The sequence below is a fragment of the Spea bombifrons genome, chromosome 1 (genome assembly GCF_027358695.1).
Source record: "Spea bombifrons isolate aSpeBom1 chromosome 1, aSpeBom1.2.pri, whole genome shotgun sequence".
NCBI classification, from domain to species: domain Eukaryota; kingdom Metazoa; phylum Chordata; class Amphibia; order Anura; family Pelobatidae; genus Spea; species Spea bombifrons.
In genome coordinates, this window is record NC_071087.1 from 128,014,798 (window position 1) to 128,033,133 (window position 18,336).

Genomic DNA, 18,336 nt, shown 5'->3' on the forward strand with positions numbered 1-18,336 from the left:
AGACATTTTAGATTAAAGGTTGAATGGGCAAAAAATCCCAGACACACACTTCAGAATCTTGTGAAAAGCCTTCCCAGAAGATTGGCAACTGATACAGCCTCGAAGAGAAGGTGGAGCAACTCAATATTGGAATGGACTGTCCAACAAGCTCATATAGATGTGATGGTCAGGTGTCCAGGGGCGGGCTGGGCCGGGGGGCAATTGTCCCCCAGGCCGCCCTGAATCTACATTACACGCCCGCGAGGCCGCCCATTTAAATGGCCGATTCGGCCATGCCAGGGCCGTCTTTAATTCCCGCAGCATCTGCGGTGGGCCGGCCAATTGCAACCGATGTGGCCGTAAGACACGCTGGCTGCTTTAAAATCATTAAGCGGCCAGCGTGCCTTCACAGTGCCGCCCAGTGTCCTGTTCCGTGTGACTCCGCCCCCTTGAGCGGCACGTCACATTGTCAATGTGATGGGGCGCTCAAGGGGGCGGAGTCACACGGAACAGCTCCTTGTGACAGGTAGAAGAGCACGCTGGAGGACAGCAGCAGTGAAGGATGGCAGCAAAAACGTAAGTATTTAAAAAAAAAATAGTTGGGGTAATAGGCGGAAGGGGAGCCATATTAAAAGGGGGGGGCTGCATTGGGACAACAATTAAATGCAAAATGAGGGTGGCTAGGGAGTATAATTACACAACAGGGTGGTTGGGGCACCACATAAATCAATACACAAAGGTGGGGGTGGGTGGCTGGGTTCAATATACATGGGTCATTGACAATGCAAAGGGGGGCATCAATACACAAGGGAGGGGGGCTGGCCGGGGACATCACATAAATCAATACACAAGGGTGTTGGGGTATAATGTACAAAGGGGCTGGCTGGGGGCACAAATCCACATGGGGCAATACACAAGGGGCATAATGTACAAAGGGGGCTGGCTGGGGGCACAAATTCACATGGGGCAGTACACAAGGGTGTGGGGGGAAATACATTAAAACTAAAGGGGGGGGCTGGCTATGGCATCAATACACAAGGGGGAAAAACAAACAAACAGCAAACCAGTGTGGAAAGCATTTTGGATGTGGGTGTCTGTGTCGCAGAGCCTGTCCTGGTGTGTGTGTGTTTGGATATCAATGTGGCAGAGCCTGTCCTGGTGTCTGTGTGTTTGGCTGTCTGTGTGGCAGAGCCTGTCCTGGTGTGTGTGTGTTGGTATGGCAGAGCCTGTCCTGGTGTGTGTTTGGGTGTTGATGTGGCAGAGCCTGTCCTGGTGTCAGTGTGTTTAGCAGTCTGTGTGGCAGGGCCTGTCATGGTGTGTGTGTGTGTTTGGGTGTTAGTGTGGCAGAGCCTGTCCTGGTGTGTGTGTCTGGGTGTCGGTGTGGCAGAGCCTGTCCTGGTGTGTGTGTGTTTGGGTGTCGGTGTTGCAGAGCTTGTATTGGTGTGTGTGTTTGGGTGTTGCAGAGCTTGTACTGGTGTCAGGGCGGGCTGTTTGGGGACAAAATTGGCTCACGCTGGGCTGTTTGGGGACAAAGTTGCTCACTCTGGACTGTGCATCCTGTGATCTATGCCTGTAATTTAGGGGGTTTTATCTATACCTTTAATGCTTAGTTGTTATGTGATTTCCAGTTGATCTGTACCTGCAAAGCTGGGTTTGTGTGTTATTCTGTTGATCTGTATCTGCTATGCTATGTTTCCATACATTATTTGTATACCTGCAAATACAGGGTGTGTATTTCTTATTCAGTTGATCTATACATGCATGTGCAGTTTACATGTGTTGTTTATTTGATCTATACCTTAACTACATGGAGTAAGTAAAACAGAGGTGTGGCTTAGTGAATGAGGGACAAAGGGACTCTGGGGATGATTACAGGCAGGGGCCCAAGGAAATGCCTAGGGTCCATTTTTTCCATATTTAAATTGTATTTTGTTACAAAGATTAGCTGTTGTATGTATTAAAATCAGGAAAAGATGGGCATGGATGGTGTGCTGATTCGGTGGCGCAACGGGCCACTTGACTAGACTTGCCCCCCAGGCCTTAGGCTGCCAGCCCTCCCCTGCAGGTGTGCACATACTTTTTGTCATATAGTCTACTTGAATATTACTTTTCTTTTCTTTTTTGGTCACTGAGTATTTTTTCTTTTTACTTTTTTTTGTGTCAAATGTTCTTGGGTTTTGTTTGCTGCTCTTCGCTGATACCTCTACGCTGATAGAACAGTAAGTTCTACGATGTCTTCTAGCAGTAATTTTAAAAGCATTTACCAATGATAAATACGTACCCATAAAGTAAACAGAGCATAATAAGATATTCATCACACACAAACCCTTTTATGGTATAGATGTTTGAAAACCTCTACCTGGAGCAATTATTAAACAATAGGTATTCCATTGAAAGCTGTTTTATTTTATCTGTAATACTTTTGGCTAAGTATTGGTAGCTGTTGTCGTCAGTAAGCATGCATGGCAAATACATTCTGGCTTAAATATTTCCTCTACTGATAATGTATCAAAAGCCATCCAACGGCCTACAATATAGGAATTGTATCTAAATCAACACACTGATGTTCCGGATCAGCGTTTCTAAATTTAATCAGCAACAGCACTGACATGGAGGTCTGTGGAAATTATGATATTGTGTATTAATATGATTTGTATTGTGTCATTTTGGTGAGCAGCAAACCTTGGACAGTCTGTGTGAACAAATACCCATCACTATGTGATTGACTATTTTCCTATTTATTGTTGTTTTTTTTAATAGTAATTGAGTTTTGTCCATTATATCTGCAGCTGCCAAGAGGTTTGTGAAGGTTATTTCAAAATACAAACCACAGTAAAGCATAAGAATGATGTCTCTGCATTCCTGCTGAGCAAGACCTGTTATTTAGTGGTGTGATGCTGACTGTTCGCGGCCATCAGATTTATATATTGAATCAAATACGTGAAGGTGAGAACAGAAGCTGCAAGGGAAACAATAATAGGCCAGATGGCCAGTAACACACGCAAGGGAATTAGTTAAGCCTTGCTAATCTAAAACTTAAAACTTATATGAAAAGTGTTTACAGTTTACAGGTTATTCCCACAGCAACCAATGGAATGTTCCTGCTGACCTTACAATTCCGTTGGGTGCCATGGTTATAAGAACAACTTGTATTTAATCTCAAGGCAGGAGAGCAGCATTTGGTCATATCCGAGTTCCAGCCACTAATGAAATCCTGCCAAGTCCCTGCTCCTTTCAGTTTTTTGGGGGTAGCAATGTTGGATGCCAAACACTCCCTGTCTCCATCCTACCCACTCCCCGCACCATTTAAGTCTCCTGGGGTTTGGTCATGCCCCTATGTGTGGCCCTGCTTCCTTAACTCTTACAAGCAGCAGAAGAGGGAGAGCTCGGTGGCCAACCTTATGAAGTTTCCATGTATGGATATAAGTAAATATTAATTATTATAGGCCCTCTAACAGAATCAATGTCACATGTTCCCCCTTAATATTTCACCTTTCTTTGTACAAATTCTTTTTTTCCCATTTAGTTTTATAATACCATAAAAAGCTTAATACTTCATGATGCTAAGAGTTTGAAAAGTAGAACATACTTGCAGTTTTTACATTTCAGTCCAAACAGCATCCCCTTTCCACAAACAGTGCAGGTCTGAGACATCCAGTACTTGGTGGAGAACCTGTTGGGGAAAAAACAGAAAGCCACTTAATGAAAGCCAATGGCCGAATTTATTAAATTGATGCAAGCTCCGCTACATTAACTATTCATTATAAATTGTTGGGTAGAAACGTAGAACCAACATTCGTCAATATTACGATCATCATGCAGAGAATGAGAAGAGGGCCCTGTTCTTCAGAGCTTACAATCTATTAACCATAAAATGACAGCCATTGTTATTTTGCTATGTGATTTCTCTTACAATTTTTGTAAAAAGTAACAGAAGATAAATATACTCTGTGTCATGTTTTATACATAACCAATGCCAGTGTATTAAAAAAACTAAAATCAGTATGTAACTCCACATTGGTCCTCATCCAATCCTCCCCGACATATAAGATATGAAGCATAATATTTTTATAGGATATCCTGAGCTGTTCCTCTTTGTCATTTCACTTTTTTTGCACACAATATTAACCTAGTCCAATATTAATTCTACAAAACTCCTTATCGATGCAAGACTGAGCAGATTGATTGAGCTTGTATCTGAAATGTAGTTATAAAATTCTTCATGTTTTGCCACCTTAAATTTATTGCTGGGCTCCCAAGTTCACAGTTAATTTGATTTTTTTTTTTATCAGTCTAAAGCTGAGAGTTTTATCTCATCTAAATGGTTCAGAAACTGAAATGGAATTCAAACACAGTCCAGATACTTATAGGTGAGAACTCAAAAGGCGAGTAAAGAGCAATTGATGAGATTTCGTCTTCTTAGGGTATGGACAGGTCAGTCTTTATTCTGAGGAGCTAGGGAAATCAATCTTTAGCTAACCCCGGGAAACAAACTTTACTTTGACTCCTCTTATTCTAAATGGTGAACTATTTTGGCTGACTACAAGTTTTAAGTAAGGGACATTAACTTTGGCAAAGAGGGAGAACATATTTAAAGGTGTTGTTCCAGTTACACGGTATTACATTATTTAGTATGTTACTTAAATAAACCTTAGAAGATCTCTAATTTGATTGTTTCCAATAACCTTTGCAAAAAACAACATAATCTATTAAAAAAAAAAAACATTTTTTCCTGTGACAACAAATAAGAGCTTGCCCTTGGTCAAATAATTAAGTGTCCCTGGCAAAAATTAATGAAGCAACATTTTACATGGGTCTAGATATTCAGCTGTACTAGAAATGATTATTCCAATACTGCATTTAGTTCTAAAAGTAGTAAATTCAGCAGAGCAGAGTACAACAGCGCCTTTAAATGGAGACACAAATAGCGGTTCGGACAAGGGAAACATTTTAATTAGCTAATTTAGATGTGTAAATGAAGTCTTTCATCCATCTTCATTAGAAACATTTAATGCTTTGCTGGACCCCGATAGAGTTATTTTGTTGACCCGAGAAACTCTTTAAGTGCTTTAAGGCAGAAAAACAAAAGGCACCATGTATGTCTAATGAAGAATCCAGAAAGCGTGGCACTTGAATATTAATTATATGATTTAATATGATTTAAAGGAACACATACATACACATGCACTTCTATAGCAAGGGACCTGCGCATTGGGTGTTGGTAAGACAGTGTCTCTGGGCTAAAATAATATGTCAGAAGAAATTCCAGTTAATTTTTCTTACATCTTCGATATGACGTACATCCTCAGTCAGAATGAATGATTCATGCATTGTGTCATCACACTTACAAAAACAATAGCCTAAAGCAAGTATTAATTAAGAGCTTAATAAAGGTAATAATGCCCGCTGTATTTAATTAATTATGGTTAAACTGTTTTCCACCATTACAGAATCACTGTGAAACAGCCATATTAATAGTAACATTCATTGCGATATTGTAGCGTTAACAGTAGTGTTAAAAAGTGTCAATTATGCATAATATAAGCTCTCAACTTAATATGTATTTACTTATTACAATAAAATTACCATGTATGCATTAAATTATATTAAAACATTTAAGGGGCTATGCTGTAGGAATAGCCTTTTGATCAATTAAGCATTCAAACCAAAAATGAGTAACATAAAATAAAAAATATATATATTTTTTTTAAATTGTCCAAAGAAGAGCTAGTGATAATTGCTAAATTAGCCACGGAACTATTAACTGACTCTCAAATGGATGAAATGTTTTCATTGCTTTATTTCTCACATTTATGTCAAGAAAGCTTTTCATTAGCTAGTAGCAAGGCTGGCTCTTCCATGTAGGCAAAGTAGGCTACTGCTGCTAGTAGGGGGTGCTGCCGTGAGATTCTTTCTATGTTAACAAGCAAAATACCTGGGAACTTGCTAGAGATGTAAATGTGGATTTATAAAGACGCCACCAGCACAAAAACAGGATAAAAAAAAAATTTACATTTGCAAAAATAACATTGTATAATTAAATTTGCAACACAATTTCCCAGACCGTGGCCTTCACAACAAAAATTTAATTCATGAAAGACATAAAATAAAAAAGTAAAAAGCGGTACATCTCATGCATAAATAATATCGTCTGTACCTGTATGATGTACAGCCTAAGGCACTGGAAACCCCTGAGCAGGACCATAGGCCAGCAGAGTTTATATATAGTTTATATATTATTTTTCATTATCTCTCTCCAAATGAACATTTTAGAAGGATAAAACTTAGCATCTCATACTATAGAATTAAAATGTATCTGTATGTTAAACTATATTGTACTCTATTTATTACTATTATTAAGCTGTTTCATAAAAAAACAAATGCCAGTATTTTCTAAATGATGAGTTTTATTCCCCCTGTCAGGGGCATAAACACTGTGTATTATTAATATTTGTATTATTATTATTATATAACATTATAATTAGTGAAATCCTATAACTATCAGGATTATCACCCCAATAATAAGCTTTACATTTTATCTCTTTTGTATTGTTTTTAGGATACTGTTTTGGCTATGCATTAGATACTGCTGGTGAAGGAGTTACACAGAGGCTATGGAATCACAAATAAACGCATCTGTAATTAATTCATATAGTTAAGTAAATGTGTTATTGCAAAATCCCATCAGGAAAATAGTACTGAGGCTTTCCATGCCCTGCCAAGAATGCACCCACAATACGGGTGAAATCTCAAAAAGCCACCACCACTCAGATTCGTATCCTACATTGTAGTTTCTTGTGCCCAGTTATTACCCATGACGGCAGTTACCTGTGCTTGATGGAGTTTCCCAGATCTCTGCGTGGAATCTGAGGGGACCAGCGAGGCACTGACAGTGTGTCTGAAAAGACAAATTATAGTGAGAAAAGAACGTCAGACATATAACATTCTAAAAGTTCTACAGTCTCATCAAGGACATATTTTATCTTCCAATGTACACAAACATCATACAGTTTACATGTAGCCATGTAAACAAGCTGCCTTGTTTTAATCATCAGTGGTTTTAAAGCTATGTTACAGCTAATTTTTAATTGTACAGTAATGTCACTAATGGTCTGATCCATTCTGTAGCTGAGTGGCAGGAAAACAAAGTAATGTCCTACAGTCTATGTGGTATGTACTATATAACATAACAGTTTGACTTATTGAAACAAAAGGTGAGGGGGCCCTGCTCAATTGAGCTTACAATCCAGAGGGGGTTAGGGTGTATTACACAAGAGGTAAAAGCGCCAATGTTAGTGATAGACCAGGAGTTCTAGTATAAGTATTGCAGGAGAGGGACTAGGAAAGGCGAGTTAAATGAATGTGAGAGGAAGGGTGTTAATGTATAATATTATAAGCATTCTTAAAGAAGTGGGTCTTGAGGGATTTTGTGAAACACCGAAGGCAGGGGGAAAGACGGATAGGCCGGGAGAAAGGATATTCCAGAGGAAAGTGGATGCCCTTGAGAAATCTTGTAAGCGCACATGAGAGATAGAAATCAGAGGAGAGGACAGAAGGAAATTTTGGATGAGTCCAGAGACCGATTAGGAGTGTAAGTAGGGGAACCACTATGATGGGCTTTAAAAGTAAGAGTCAGGATTTTGAAATGAATCCTGAGGCACATAGGCAGCCAGTATTGTTTCAGGTATCTCTGTATTACTAATATGAAAGGTTCAAATGACCAGTTTGCAACATATTTATATACTCAGGATGAAGTTAACCAACAAATCAGGCATCATGTTCAGTCATCCACCTTAAAAACAAATATTTCATTTAGGAACACTCAAGTTTTCCTCATGTAGACCTGGGCATAATTTGTATCTGTATTTCAGACACCTAAAAAATATGATAAGGGACTTGAATCATAATTACAAGATGTGTGAAAAAGTGGGTGCAACCAGTTAGATTTCATTGTTATTCTTTTTATTATGCCATGATGCATTGCATATCTTTAATTTAATATTTAACTGCTAAAGCTCACACATTTTGGTTAAATTAATGCATTTTTTGTAACTAGCCCACTGTGATTTTTTGCATTACTGGAAACAAACAGGACATCTGTTCTCCCTGGTTGTGGTGATGACATTGTCTTCAGATTTGGAGATCTCTGCTTCAGTAACAGATGAGTCTGCATGTGATCATTAGTTTTAGTTTTTCAAAGACAGCTTCTCCTTGCTTCTCCTTTTTTTAATATCCATCATGTGCCTGTGTGCTGGAAAGTCCACATCATACATCTGTAGTGAATGAACTATCAAGTGCTAGAGTGAATTTAGGACTCTACTGTATCCTACTTGCATTTGTACTGTATGAGTATGTGTGTAGCTTAGTAATGACACAGACTTGAAGAAGGGAATATTTGAATAGGAATGCTCAGATCAAGTAAAATTTGCACAATTTGTACACAGGGATTGAGATGAGATGGTTATAGAGAGTAGGTTATATATATAAATGTAATGTATATTTTGTGTAGTGGACCACTTCTGCCATGAACGGTGGCATCAATTATATATTAAAACTTCAATTTCTTGGATAGGAAAATCAATTTGTCACCTGCACATCAGTAATGATTAATTATGGATTAGTAAAAAGCAATGGGGCAGCAGTAATTGACAGCTTTCTGGGATACAATGCTTCTCCTTGGTACTCATCATCTTGTATGATTTACATCTAGCTAAGAAAAGCAGGGCAGGTATAAAAGCCTTAATATTGAGCATACCATATCAGTGGCAGGGTTACAGTTAGCACATACATTCAGAGGAGTACAAGGTGCAAAAGCATTCATATGAAAAAAAGTGCTTGCTTCATTCTGAACAGAGTATACGGTTTATGATATCTAATCTCTTCTGGTTATTTTGACTATGAAAGTTTACAGTGAGGGCAAAAATTATAAAATAAATGTGTTCCCCCAAACTGAGAAAAAATAGTGTGGCTATAAAATCAATGAGCCATTTCTGTTATTTATTTTTTTCCTGTTAAACACCAAAACTGTTCAGGAATCCCTATCACAAAAGTTATTATAAGACAAAAAGAAATACCAAGCATACTCCAATATGAATAGAGCCCCATTTTTATTGTGTTATGTATACATTTGACTATGTATGGCTTTTGTCAGGCCAAAGCAATATGGTTTATAATTCATGTGATTTTAAGCATTCAATATTTTCTGGCATAAAGCAGTTTAAATACATTGAAAACTTATATTCACAAAGGTTTAATTAGCACTGAATTTTTAAAAAGGGGGTATAATGAATTATATAAACTGCATAATCCTGTTGCCATAAATTATTCTGGTTTTAACCATCTTGCATTATAGCGCATTGACTGATGGAGATCCATCACAGTTCATACGGGGCTGAATGCTGACCATAGCAATTAACAATTCCTCTTACTTGAAATTTAAATTGAACAGCATGTTGCATGCTAGGTGTGCATTTAGGGACACATTAGGCTGCCTTGCCATGCTGTGTGTTATTCTTATTTGATTATAAATGCAGCACATAAAAGAATTGAGTTGACAGTCCCATTATCAAGGGTGACAGCTAAGTAAGACCTCTCTATGACAGGTGACACGTCCACATTTACCTTCTACGCAAAGGGAGGTGAAACCTGAGAGACAGCGTCACCCATCAGCCCAATCTTCTTGTTATGGTTATCAGCCCAGGGCAAAGGGGATCAGCATTATGCAAAAATAAAATGTAGGTATAGAGAAGAAAATACCCTAGAGACATGACACCGAGCTGTCCATCACTGTAGTGATGGGTGACAATGACACATTGCCAAGTATTCCATTGATAAACTGTTTAAAGATGCCAACACTAAAAATATAACCTTAGGAAAATGTAATCTGGATCTGTGCTTTCGAGGAGAGGTTCCCAGGCTCTGAAGTTTCTCTTGATTTGTTATCAAATATATCACATGAACATTTTACTCATTACTGACTTTTCCGGTGAGGGAATGAAAATAAAATTCTGAATATTGCCTTATCTTTGCAAATGTTAGTCCTGTTAATAAATACCCCATCATCTTTCCACCCTCTTGCATTCACTTCTGTTCAACATGCTTATCACTCTAGCAGTAAGTTAGTTTTGCACTACAGCTTTAAAGAGGTTCAGTAATTACAGACGCGCACACACACAAACACACACTTATCTCTCCATATACAAAACCCTGTCTGCACTCTCTCTTTCAGAATACTGCGACTCATTATGTTATGTCATCCCATGACCAGCTACAGATATCTGTGGCAGCCAGCCGTGTGGAGGAAACTTCCAGAATTGCTCCAGAGTAGGCAGCCTACCAGGAATATTTTCAGAATTTAGAAAATTTTTAGAACGCCAGTGTCCAGGGTTCCATTTTACCAATTCTGTTGAAAAATGAATATACAACTTGCCTCCACTATTCTTGATGTTGACATAAACAATTACCAAACACAAGCTAGATCCCTATGCAGTGGTATGAACCCATCTCAATACATGAAAAGATTTATGCGTTATCTTACCCAGCAGCATCATTTTGTGTTTAATTACAGGACTAATAATGCTGCAACAATTATTTTATTGCCGTCATTTACATATATTTAGTGTTTATTACCTGAGAGATTATTGTTCTATCCATTTTTATGTGTTCGATTAGCCTTTTTTAATTGGAAATGTTTATTAGCTTCATTTTACCAAAGCTAACTTATTTTGTAAGGAAATTGAGAACATGACATTATTCTAGGTCATTTAATGTACCAAATGTCTACAAGTATGCTAGTGAATAAAGAGTTAATACATTCTCAATTTTCACAGACACTATTATTTAATAAAGCCAACGTAGATTTGCTGAAACTGACCCTTTTTCTTGTGAGGAGCAAATATATTGGGGAATGTTTCTTCATTTGCCAGAGGGAAGGAAAAGCTATTGTAGGTACGAGGGCAGGCTAGGCTGTGCCTTGCAACATATCAGAATAGTAAAGGAACAAGCCGGTGTTATCATTACAAAAACATTGTGCCTTTATACCGCTGAAAAGAAACAACCTGCCTTTCAGTTGACTTTACAGATACCTAGTCCTAATGAGCAACGAAATAATGAAGAGATTTCCACAAAAGATCACACAAAAGAAACATGATGCTCTTACATAAGGTGTCTCCATTCCTCTTCCAACCACAAATATTTCATATTTGACCTTCATCCAGGACTATACAAGATACAAGATATTTCAACTTCTATTATTCAACAATAATACAGAAACAGATTGTCATTACAGATACTTAGTATTTACACAAATCACAAGCTCAAAGGAACGATGGAGGGTTTCACTTTATCTTTAACTTTATTTCCACAAACTACATTAGAAATGGAAGTGCTAATTTAATACTGTTCGAATCTATAACATATTAATCTTCCTTGTGGTAGGTTATGACTGTGTGATACAATCATAATAAGTTAAGCATTAACATCTTATTCATTACTGCTTGTATTTGCAGGGCCGGCCCAAGACAAAATGCCGCCTGGGGCGAAGTTTAAAATGACGCCCCCCCATTATCTACCCCCCCCCCTTACTTGCCTTTCAGCAGTCCTGCGGTGAGTCTCCCTGCTCGGTCTCGGTGCCGGCTTGTAATGCTGAGTGCCAGAAATGACGTCATCTTCCGGCGCTCAACATTACAAGCCGGCACCGAGGCCGAGCTAGAGGGCTCGCAGAGGAGAGAGGGGCGCCGAGCGGGTACTGACAATTTGGTAAGCGAAAACCACTTGGCGCCCTCTCTCTCTTCTCGGCTTTAAAAAAAAAAAAAAGGGCTTGGAGCGGCAAAGTGCGTCCCTTCAAAAGTGCCGCCTGGAGTGGTTGCCCCAATCGGCTCCATTGTTGGGCCGGCCCTGTGTATTTCAGCCCTAAATACCTTTTAAAGGGGGACAGTTAAAATCACAGATATTACAATTATTAAATTAATCCAGTTTTCTATATATTGTGTGAAAGCAAAATACATAAAAAAATCAGTGGCATAAGTAATTAGAACTTATACTAGATAAAACCAGTGCTAAAAATTCTAGACTGGCCAGTGACATAACTCCAATAATGCTCCAAACAGAACGTGACAAATAAATCCATATAGCTCTAGTGCTTACTGTACAGTGAGAAAAAATGCAGAAAAATAAAAATATTTGGACTCCAAGCAAGTAATTCCACAGTTAAAGTATAAATGCAATGCAACATTTAGTTAAAACATATTAAGCTTTACCATGTGCTTCTAAGAAGAGCATTCTTGGCATTGGCAAGAAGATTCTACTTTGATACACCTTTCCTCTAGGAAAGGGCTGGTAACAGGCGCATGTAGGCAAATGAACCTCTACATTTGTTTTTGTTTTGGAGATTTTGGATCAATATCTAAAACATTTTTGAATGTCTTTATGTTTTATTTTAAATTATTTTTTTGGCATCTGGGCATCTAGGGTAACAAGTCTCTTTTGAGCAATGTTTACTGGACAGAAATTAGACATGTTCTCTGCTAGTTGTGTCTAAGGCTGCTATATTTGGAGATATTCGACAATGCCATGTTAAACTAGAATATCCAGGTTAGATACGTATTTTAGTGGAAAGGAGTAAAGATTATATTATTCTCTTTCATCATTAACATAATTGTGCTCAAAATTAACAGGATTAATTTACAATATATCAAACGGGACAGAGTCTTTTCATAGGTTATCTTTCGAAACATTAGACTAAATATTAGAGAATACATCTGTCTATTAAGTCAAATTAATATAAGTCTGTCAAGGAATAAATGATAACTTGGTCCGCGTCTTTGATTATAAACAATTCTAATACTCCAGCTAATATATTTAGATCAAAGGAATCATTCTAGAGTGCATAATGGCTTGTTTAAGAACCCTTCTAAAGAACAACTGAAGGAAATTTCAACCTAATGTTGAGTGCCTTTGAAAGCAAAACAGATCGTGAACTTGGTGAAGACCAACAGAGAGAACACAAAGAGATTTGTGTGTGATTAGTTAATGTAGGGTATATAACTAAGGTACTTAATGTTGACTGTAAAAATATAAGCTTATAGACCAGGGGTCAACTGTATTTTCTTTTTTTTTTATAATGAAACTGGGTAGGAATAATCTTAAATATTAACATCTAGGCCCAAGTGACTAAAGATTCTGCAATACACTATGGCACTGGTGCAATTGGATTAGGCACATAGGCAGATTGTGCTACACATTAGGAAGCCTGTCATGGAATATGTGTTTCGGGATTGGGTTGACATCCTGAGCATGGTTAGATAAGTAACATGTTATGGGAATTCTCAGTGTTTTGAGATATATTACATAACGAGTTTTAACATGACTGAAACAGCTGTATGTAGGTGGAATACTTGGGATCATGCAATCTCATATCTGTGCTTTGTTCAAAAGTATGTATTAAGTACCATGTAACAGTAGGACAAGAGTCATAAAAGAGACATAGCTTGTATTTGCATGTCACTGCCTAGAAATCTTAGAGTGCATTTGAAAATGTTTACTGTTTTATATTCAGAGCAAGCTGGTTTTTGGACATGGCCATAATAGCAATGGTAAAAGGAAATAGCCTGCTTAACATATTTTGACATTTGCTTATCTCTTATAAGGTATGTATACAGGGCCTGTCATCAGGGGCGATGAGCTGAAATGCATATGTTTCCCTCAAGTTACAGCATATGGATTATCCATAGACCTAATCGAACGCAGGGAGATTCTTAGGATATTCAGCACAAATTCATTAATTTCGACTAAAAGAAAATACTGGAGTTTTAACATTTTCCTTGTTGCAACCTGGGGCAATTGTCTCGGTTCCTCATATATGAAATTATTTTAATTCAGCAACATCAAGATGTGAACTAGCTTCTAGGTTAAGCAGGTCTTACCCAAGGTTAACTTTTTAATGTACCAATGGCTCACTTTGATTCTGCTTGTAATGCTCAACATTACAATCAGTGATTTTCCTCTGGCAGATGACGGGTTAATATTTTTTTGGCATCCAAACCACACAGTGACAGCTATTTGTATGAATAATGATAACTGAGTTTATATCAAAGGAAGTGAAAACATGGTATACGGTAAAACTGAATGGGCTAATCTAAGCAGATCAGCTTCTTGAAAGGTATGCAACAGAGTCACGTAGATCAACTTTGACAGCTGCATTGTTTTCTATCATCCCTCATTGTATCAAAGCTCAGAGTTTTATGTGTTATATGTGGTTATTTCAGTCCTCTGTGATGTAACAAGCAGAAGCCATCTAATTCAGGGAGACACAAGTAAACAATGCCTGGGTTCCGGTCTATTTGGTGATTTCATTTTACAAAAAAAAAAAAATACACCAGATGCTTGGACAATTTTCCTGTAAAATATGGCTAACCCTTTGTCTTCCACAGGGTCCCGCATAAAGACCACAATTAGTTTAACAGTTAGAATACAGGCATTTTTACTATATTACTTTTTCACAGACTAGCTCAGTGTTATTCTCCAATATTATGTATAACTGATTACGATTTTAATGTATAAGTGTAGTTGCGGGTAAGCGAAAAAAAATGTTTTGTGTATTTTTGTAACAAACAGGTTTTGCAAGATGTATCCTTACTGCTCTAAAACAAATCATAATCTTGCCACATGTTTTGGGCAGTTGTACTTGGGGCTTATGTTATTTTAAGGAAATTTATGAAATTTAATGAAATTTTATTTAAGAACCTTGCAATGGTCAATTGAATTTATATCATAGTAACTTTATAAGTACCATTATTGGGCAACACATATTACCCCCCACCACTACAAGTAAAATACTAGCAACTATAGTTCTGTACTTTTAACTGTTTTTTTTTGACGGGTGTTCTTGTTTAACTGTTATTTTGTAGATTCTCATTTTTTTTTCTTATACTTGATTGTGAGTATGGTTATGGGAGTTAGCAAGATTGATGATCTGACTCAATGCACATCTTGCTTCATGTATGCATGCCTGGATGAATCTGTCCAGGGTCCATACATCTGTGGCAGGTGTGAGCAAGTGGTTTCTCTGGAAGCTCATATGAGAGATCTGGAGAAGCAAATTGCAACTTTGAGAGAGAGAGACGATCTTGAAAGGAGTCTGCTGCTCACTGAGCAGAGTTTAGTGGGTGCAGGTAGTGAAGAGGGAGGAGATAAGTCGGCTGGGGAACAGGCATGTAGCTGGGTCACAGTTACACGTGGTGGTAGAGGGGGAGGAAAGAGGAAAGGTTTAGCTAGTCCTGACCTTGTGCAGCCTAACAGATTTGCCCGCTTGAGTGAAGATGTTGGGTGCATCAGCTCAGGAGTAGCTATACTGGAGGAAGCTGTTCCTTCTAACAGCCGAGGGAACAGCCCCTCTAGTATGAGTGGGGTTGATGAATGATTTGAGAGAATTAGGAAATAAACTAAAGAAAAGGAACTCCAAGGTAGTATTTTCAGAAATTTTACCTGTGCCACACGCAACAGTAAAAAGGCAGCGGGAGATCAGGGAGGTAAATGCGTGGCTAAAGTCATGGTATAGGAAGGAGGGTTTTGGCTTTCTAGAGCACTGGGCTGATTTTGCGCTTGGGTACAAACCATGTAACTACCCAGACAAATTCACCTATTTCCATTAAAACTTTGCAAATCTAACCTTTAAAATTCAGTATTTATTCCAGAACTGTTGATTTCTCTACAGATCCCCATCGGTTTACTGAATTTGGAACAATTAACACGGCAGAGAACTTCAAAAGTGAATTCAAATTGTAATTCCTGTCAATATTAGAAATTAATATATATAAATAACTTCAGCTGAGCTCAGTTTAGATTCATCAAATTATAAATCCTCACATAATAGGCTTTGCGTTTGTAAAGCAGATACACTCTCATTGACTTGAACACTGACAGTTCCTTGTCTGAGGTTTTAATTTGGGACAGAGCAAAGTATAGGGAAATGTATGGCGTGGCTCCATTCTTTTAACAGAAAAACTAAAACATATTTAGAAAATTAGAATTTTCAAATATTTCCATTTGTAAACTGATAATGAACAAAGAGGTTACAGTCCCCTGTCTATGACGTGAACACATCCATATTAATGTCTACTTATGTTTACTTAATTGCTTTGTAGACAAGCGTCTCAGCACTGTAGCCAAAAAAATGCTTTACTCTGGACCCTGTGAGGTACTATGGTGACCATGAACTGTGGCTACTGTTTGCATAGCATGCCATACATGATGTGGAAAGGAGCCCTGATACACAGAATGAATAGGACCTTGAGGGGCTGCAAACACAGAAGGTGATCAGGATGACACCAAAAGACTGCTCTGTGGTGCATGGCATTTTATTACTTATACATTTTTTTATAAGATAACAAATCAAAGGTTAATTAAATTGTCATGGCAACGATTCATATTTAAATCGATTCAGTAAACTCAAAATTTTAGTTTTATTAGTGGCCACGAGAATATGTTGGTATAGCACAGCTGATTTTCCACTGAAGCAAAGCTCGGGCTTGAGTTGAGTTGAGCAATAATTCAAATACAATTTGCACTGGAGTTATGCGATCGCTTTAAAGTATGGTTTCTGAAAAGGTTGGTGAAAACCGAGAAATTAAAAATCTCAAGCCAACTCATTACTGAAAAAGAAGCATCAAAGCCTTTGTTAACTTTGATTTAAATTGAGGGAATACATGATTTACTATAGCATGTGCTAAACCAGTTGTAACTAATACTACATAATAATCTCACCCAGTTCCCTCTGGCAGAGGAGTCCAGAGGAGTTAGATACATGTTTAAATATGGAGATGTTTCCTGTAATTATTCTGTATTTTCCTGTATTTTATTTGGCTTGTATTACTCATTCCCTAAACAGAACATGCTGACCTCCCCCCCAACATGAGCAGCTGCAAAAAGATCCCCCTTGTGACATAAGTGACGACAGTGATGCTGATTATATTAAATTGCTGATGGATATTTGGTCTGGCAGTGCCACAGGGTCTGGGACTGATCCTTTCTGCAGCTATGTGTACATGTAAATATATGTCCATCCATCACCATAGCAAGCTAATTACCAGCTACGAACATGGGTGAACACCAAGATTGCAATCTGTTAAGCAAGGAAAACATTTTCTATGTTACTCAAATACTGTAATATGTGTGATTATATATATATATATATATATATATATATCATATATATATATATATATGATATATATATATATCATATATATATATATATCATATATATCATATATATATATATGTATGTATATATATATATGTATGTATATATATATATATATATATATATATATATATATATATATATATATATATATATATACACAGCCATATCACCCACATACTAGTGCTCAGTTGTACTACTCCTCGTGGATGTTTCAGTACTTCAGTAATTCTCCTGAGCAGTATAGTGAGACCCTGACTATTTAAGGTATTCAAATGTATTCAGATGTGTAAAGGTTAATGCTTCTACTTTCTAGTAATAAGAATTGGAATGTAACCAATCTTCACTATTTCCCAATCTTGGACATATTTACACGTGTTCAGGAGCAATCAAAGTCATATTAGAGTCATATTGTCAAATGTGTGCCAGAAAATCAGCCCTCTAAGCAACAATAATTTTGAACTTAATTTTATCATTTAAAGAACATTCTAAATTTCAACTCTGGACTAAACCTCAACTTTGGATCACAACAACCATGGATTTCTTCAAACATGCCTGAATATAGCTTAATGAATAATAATTCAGTTGTTTTTTGGAAGCCATTCATTTAAATTATATGTCAGGAACCACTTTTTCGCTGCCTGAACCATGGCTTTTTCATACCTGTGATATAGAAATCTGCTACCACTAGTGGCCACCCTCCGCCCTCTGGAGCACTCAGAACTCAATTACAAGGTGTGCCTTGTTACCTGGGTTGAGCCCTAGTCAATACATGCAGCTGGGCCTTCTTACCTGGAGTACCCTGGCTTTATGAACCTGCCCTGCCCTTCAGTCAGGGCCTTTGTATTGAAGTCTATAGACCTTTCTGCTGTGGCTCTGCACCTGTACTGTTCCTGGTTCCCTGCTTTGTGTCCTTCCAAGTGGATTCCTTGCTTTGTGTCCTTCCAAGTGGATTCCCTGCTTTGTGTCCTTCCAAGCGGATTCCTTGCTTTGTGTCCTTCCAAGCGGATTCCTTGCTTTGTGTCCTTCCAAGCGGATTCCTTGCTTTGTGTCCTTCCAAGCGGATTCCTTGCTTTGTGTCCTTCCAAGTGGATTCCCTGCTTTGTGTCCTTCCAAGCGGGCTGTGTGCCTTTCCAGCCCTTCCAAGCGGGGTCTCT

At 37.9% G+C, this 18,336-nt stretch overlaps 1 protein-coding gene across 1 annotated transcript in view; it reads right to left on the reverse strand.

Moving 5' to 3' along the window:
- Positions 1–18,336, reverse strand: part of KSR2 (kinase suppressor of ras 2) — a 156,440-nt gene that overhangs the window by 46,161 nt on the left and 91,943 nt on the right. Inside the window, exons 6-7 of the mRNA XM_053473343.1 lie at positions 6,808–6,877; positions 3,569–3,652 (exon numbers count right to left, since the gene is read on the reverse strand). Of these exons, the coding sequence (XP_053329318.1) occupies positions 3,569–3,652; positions 6,808–6,877 (154 nt within the window). The remainder of the gene's footprint in view (positions 1–3,568; positions 3,653–6,807; positions 6,878–18,336) is intronic.